Source organism: Sarcophilus harrisii, chromosome 2 (assembly GCF_902635505.1).
Source record: "Sarcophilus harrisii chromosome 2, mSarHar1.11, whole genome shotgun sequence".
Classification (NCBI taxonomy): domain Eukaryota; kingdom Metazoa; phylum Chordata; class Mammalia; order Dasyuromorphia; family Dasyuridae; genus Sarcophilus; species Sarcophilus harrisii.
Window position 1 is genome coordinate 143,354,344 of NC_045427.1, and position 6,000 is coordinate 143,360,343.

At 35.8% G+C, this 6,000-nt stretch overlaps 1 protein-coding gene across 1 annotated transcript in view; it reads left to right on the forward strand.

The window, feature by feature from the left end:
• FBLN7 (fibulin 7) overlaps positions 1–5,122 on the forward strand; it is a 68,550-nt gene extending 63,428 nt beyond the window's left edge. Inside the window, exons 7-8 of the mRNA XM_012540098.2 lie at positions 245–383; positions 3,147–5,122. Of these exons, the coding sequence (XP_012395552.1) occupies positions 245–383; positions 3,147–3,519 (512 nt within the window). The 3' untranslated portion in view covers positions 3,520–5,122. The remainder of the gene's footprint in view (positions 1–244; positions 384–3,146) is intronic.
• The last annotated feature ends 878 nt before the right edge of the window (positions 5,123–6,000 follow it).

The window sequence follows — 6,000 nt, forward strand, 5'->3', positions numbered from 1 at the left end:
GAGGGAACAAATTTGGAATTCAATATTTTAAAATATTAATGTTAAAAACAAATAAAGTATAATTTTAAATGAAAAGAAATGATACAGGTCTGGGAGAACTGGCAGCAGGTATAATCTTTTATTTCCTTTTTCTTACCCATTTAATCTCTTAGAACTTGAGGGGAAAAGAAATTCTCATGAATTATATATGATACTGCAGGGAAATGTTGATTCTCTTTTTGCTGTTTTTCTCTGTATGTTATAGATATTGATGAGTGTGCAGATTCCCAGAATACATGTACACGGGGGACCACATGTATTAATACAGGTGGCAGTTTTCAGTGTGTCAATCCAGAGTGTCCAAAAAGCAGTGGTAATGTGAGCTACGTGAAAACATCCTCATTGTAAGTAAAGCTAAAAATGTTTCTATCATAGGGTCACTTCAGTCCGAAAGTTTTTTTTCCCCCAGTGGCTTTTAGCTATTTAATGTGACTCAGGGGAAGTAGTACTTTCTAATGGGTAGGGCGCTGGGAGAGAACACAACTGGGTTTTTGTTCCATTTCCACTATTGCCAATAAGAATGAACTGGAGCAAGTCAGTTACCTTCCCTCTCAGGATAAAAGGAGAATTGAGAATTGGATATAAAGCTCAGCTCACTAACTTAATAGTTTTGTGGCCTCCTCCTAAATTAGATAGATTAGAAGCTATAAAGAAAGGAAAGAAGTTAATTGAAGCTAAAATGACTAGAAAGGGTAGGAATCAGTAGGTTTGTGAATTGGAGTAGGGCGATGACAAAGCCAGCTAAAAAGTCTGGGAACATTTAATATCAGATTAAATAATTGTTTACATCCAAACAGCCCCCTAAAGCATCCTTAAATCAAAATAATTGTCATTCCCAATAATAATAATAATTCATCATGAAAACAATCAATTCAATCCAAATAATATTTCTTAGGCACCTAATATGTGACAAACACTGGGGGTACAAATATCAGACAATCAACCAGAATTTGTAAACTTACTTTATGCTAAATGCTGAGAATCCAAAAATGAGTCATGGAATACATCCTAACCTCAAGGAGTTCAACTGAATAAGAGTGTTAAGATATGTACAAGGAGTGCATATCTAGTAAGAGAGTTAAGATGTGAACAATCTAGTAAGAGTTAAGCATTCTACAAATTTGAGTATGAGAAGTCTGAAGTGATATGAAGAAACTGAATAGAAGAGAGATCATTTCCATCTGATAGAATCATAAAGGATCTTATGAGAAAAGAGAATTTGAGTTGGGCCTTGATGGAGGGAAAGGATTTAAATGGGTTAAGAGGAGAAAGGGAGGGCAGAGGGGAATCCAGAAAGAGTATACTCCAGGCCAGAGGGATTCTGTGAGTAAAAAAACAAAGGGGAGAATAGAGTTGGGAGATGAGGAATAAGTTTTATGGTTTGGCTGGCATATGGGAGGGGCAAAGGAGAATAGTATGAGGTAAGCTTGGAAAGGTCGCTAATATTTGTGTCTCTCTCAAGATCTAGCATAAGGTCTTGTACAGAATGAGAATTTAACAAATGAATGAGCAAAAGATGAAATTAGATTATGAGGGTTCTAACAGAGGAGTTTATGTTTTATTTATTAAGTAATAGGAGCCAATGAAAAGTTTCAAAAGGAAACCACTAGGACTAGAGTGATATAAAAGAAGGGCTTATTCTGGGGAAAGACTAAGACTGTTATTAAATAAAGTTATCATCTGTTTAATAAAGGAAACACAATCAGTACATTTAAGTTAGATTTTAATCCAAAATAGTTGAAATTAAAAAGTATTGGTGCTTAAAGGAATAAAAAAATATTCTGACTCTAGTGATCTGAATATAGACCATTCTCATTACAGGTTCTGCTCATAAAACAGAGGCCTATTGAAAAGAAAATATACACATATATAAACATGTTATGTCAGTGTATTGAGGACCTAAGATTTATTGAAGTAAGAATTCTCTCCACTGAGGAAAATTGCAACACATGTAAACTTCTAGTGTCAGAAAGATAACTTTGGAAGATAGGAAGATCTGGATTCAAGACCTGATTCTGATAAATATTTGTTGTGTTCCCCTGGATAAGTTCCTTAACTTTTCAATAATTCAGATATTTATCAAAGACTAAAACTTTCAGAGAAAGTCCAACTTGCACTAATAGAGAGAATTACATCATCTGAGAACTCCTTATACTAATAATTTTACAGATCCAGTTACTATCCCTAGAAGAAAGTAGGTGGCTGGATCTGAAGTTAGGAAGACCAATTCAAATCCTGATTCAAATACTTACTACTTCTGTGATACTTAAATCACTTAAGCACAAAAAAGTCTTAGTTTCTCCATCTGTAATATGGAAATAATAAAAAGTGCCTGCCATCCAGGGTTGTTGCAAGAACAAAATGACATAATATTTTGAAGGTGTTTTAGAGCTCTACAAATGTTAGCTATAAAATCTAGCTCTCCTTAAGTATTTGAAGCTCAATATGGTTAGTGGGTCCTCGGTGGCCACAGTACTTAATATCAGAGACAGAATTTCAACCTAGATTTTTCTTAACTTCAAGTCCAGTGCTCTATGACACTTTATCAGTGCATGTAGGTTCACAGTGGAAAAAAAAACACTGATACAATTACAGTCATATATTACATAAGTTACAGTCATATTTTTTATGTTATATTTTGTGAGAAAATGTTCCATGTATAAAAGAATGTGGAGGACCAGTATTCCTGATGATAAATGATAAATTCTTTATTTGATGAGACAGTGGTAGAAGGGGGAATCAAAGATACATCTTCACCCTGCTAGTTAAGTGAATTGAATATGCTTATGTCCAGTTCATACTGGACATAATGTGATGTGATATGACATGATGTGAAAGAAACATGGCTATAGATAACTCCTTGGATAACCATTCCCTGGAACAAGGGGTTAGGAAACTGACAGATTGGGACAAAATTGTGTGTGTGTGTGTGTGTGTGTGTGTGTGTAGGGGAGATGGAGTGATTATACTTTGGGAATCTATCCCACTGTATACATATGGATGAAAATATCCTGTCCTGTATCATAAAACTTCATTGTTCCTTTTTTTTTTTTTTTTTTTTTTTTTTTTTTTTTTTTTTTTTTTTTTTTTTTTTTTTTTTTTTACAGCCAATGTGAACGCAACCCTTGCCCCATGGATAGTAAATCTTGTCACCATGCTCCCAAGACCATCTCCTTTCACTATCTAGCACTGCCTTCCAGCCTGAAGACGCCAATCACACTCTTTCGCATGGCTACAGCTTCAGCACCTGGACGGCCAGGGCCTGACAGCTTGCGCTTTGGGATTGTAGGCGGCAATAGCCGGGGGCATTTTGTTATGCAGCGCTCTGATCGTCAGACAGGGGAGTTGATCCTCGTCCAGAGCCTGAAAGGACCACAGACATTGGAGGTGGACGTTGACATGTCAGAGTATCTGGATCGCACTTTCCAGGCTAATCACTTGTCTAAGATCACTGTTTTTGTGTCACCCTATGACTTCTAGAAGGGCTAGGTGGGATGGTCACAAGCACCAATGCCTCGGGATTGTTTCTATGCACCAAAGACTCAGCTTTGGGCACTGGTTCTAAAGTCGTATTTCCCCTTCTTAACCAAATTCATACCTTAGAGACTTTTTGGTCATTGTAATGTCGCTGTTCCACATGATGGTGCTGAAGTGTCATCAAGACACTGACACCCTTAAATGCCTTAATGTTCTTCTAGTAGATTATGCACTAACCTTCTCAATATGCCTCAGGAAATGGAGAGCTGCTTTAAACGAATAGGAATGCAATCTGGAGTCAGTTGGGGAATAGGAAAGGGCAAATATACTTTTCTGATGATCTTCAAATATTTCCTATACTAGAATAACTACAATAATTACTGCAGTACAGTACTACAGTAGTATTTGAAATACTATTGTAGAGTGTTTGCCAGCTTGTGGCTTTAGAAATATTGCATGCTAGATCACATTTCCTCCATAGGTAGTGGAATATATGTTTCTCCTCTCCATAATGCAACGAAACTTTGACATGGGTTTTATCTTTGTCTCCCCAAACCAGTCATTATGGAGTCCCACCAATCAAAGAATCTGAGGGTTATTTGGAATCTTCCCTATATTCCTTTGAACCAAAAAGACTAAATAATAAATATAATAGCTAAAAGAGATTCTGATATTGCCAGAAGTAAATATTTTCTGAGAAGCTGAGTCATATATTAATAGTCCCATTTTAAAGCTGAAGAAACAAACTGTTTTTGCTTTTCTGGACTTTGTTTCTGTCTTTGGCTCATGAAACAACATAATACCATCTAGCTGCATTAATGTGGTCCTCATCTTATTGGACTAGCTGAAAGAAACCCATGGGAAAGAATGCAAGTAACAGGGTAATATGTTGATGAATGCTTGATTTTCATGCAATAATCCCACAACCAAAGTCTACTATATGGAAAATTGAAAAGCCCACCATCTTGCCATAGATTTTTAAGGGAAAAAAGTGTCACATGACATCCCCCCCCCCATATATGATTGCCTCCCATATATGGTTGCCTCCTATCTATGGGTAAATCAAAAAGTAATGCTGTCTAGATAAAAGAAAGAAAATTCTAGAAAGGGAAAAGTAAGAATATTTGTATATCTAAGAGATTTGTTTAACCTCATTACTGAAATTTCATAACATAAATCTTTATTTTAAACTTTACCAATTTATCTTCAATGTATTTTGTTTAGATTTTATTTGGCACTGAGAGGCAATGTAATGTAATGGATAGAGAACTAGAATCAGGAAGATGTGGATTCAAATACTGCCTTTAATACATACTGGATACATGATTCCATTTTCTATTCACCTTTCTAATAATTGCAGAGAAGGTGCTGTCTTACATTGGTAAAGGGAATTTCTTTATCTAAAATATCTTTATAGCAATGAAATCACAACTCTAATTGCTATCCCTGTGTATGTAGAACTGGAGGCAATTCTATTAATGTTAGTAATTTATACTAGTTAGTTAGTATATACACTAGATATAGTATCTATGTTCTGTGAATTCTGGGTGTTATAATATGGGAGCCACCTGCCCATGGCTGCTGGAGGTCTAACTCAGACCTGTAGAATGGATCTCTTCACATGAGAGGATAATGATGATGATGATACAAGGAGACTGAGAGGCGGTTGCGTTCTCTGACCTCTCTCCTCTTCCCTCTTGCCTACAATTTATTTCATTCTCAATCCACAAGGAACATCTGAGAAGGCTGCCTTGCAATGCCTTCAAGTTTATGATTCACAGCTGTGGAGGCTTTTGGAGAATTGACCTGCCCCTTCACTTAGGCATGTCATTAACACCTGGGGATGAGATGGTATTAGTGAATACAAGTGTCTTCATTTGTCACTTTATTTTTGGACTATAAATGTGACTGTCTTACTCATGAATTAATTTTAAAATGTACATTTTCTATTCATGAGATTTCTGTTTGGAAAATGAAGCTCCCAGATATCCATGATTCACAGGAATTTCCCCACAAACCTGTTTCTCAAAATTCCTCATCTTCTTAGACTTGATTGGTGCATCAATAAATTGTTTTGTGTTTTGCCAGATCAGATAAATTAGCAATTACAGATAAGATATGAAAAGGTTGCTTCCAATAAAGCACTTCTGCTTTTGCAAGTATTAAAGGCAGTATCATTATCTAGAAATGAAAAATAATCCCAGTGATAAATGAAGGAACTAAAATAATGAATAACCCTCCATATAAGAATTCTCCATTTAGGTCTATGAAGGTCTTTAGTGAAGGTAAGGGCTCATGTGGCCAATGGGGATTATGTAGTTCTCATGTAGATCTATGTAGAATGAACTATACTAGTACAATATCAAAATCAAACAAGAATTTTTGAATGCTTATCTTTTTCAGGAAAATATCATTAGTTTAGGAGGGTTCTAGTATTGTTCCTTATAGCAGAACTCTGCTATTTTTAGATTCATGTCACTGGCA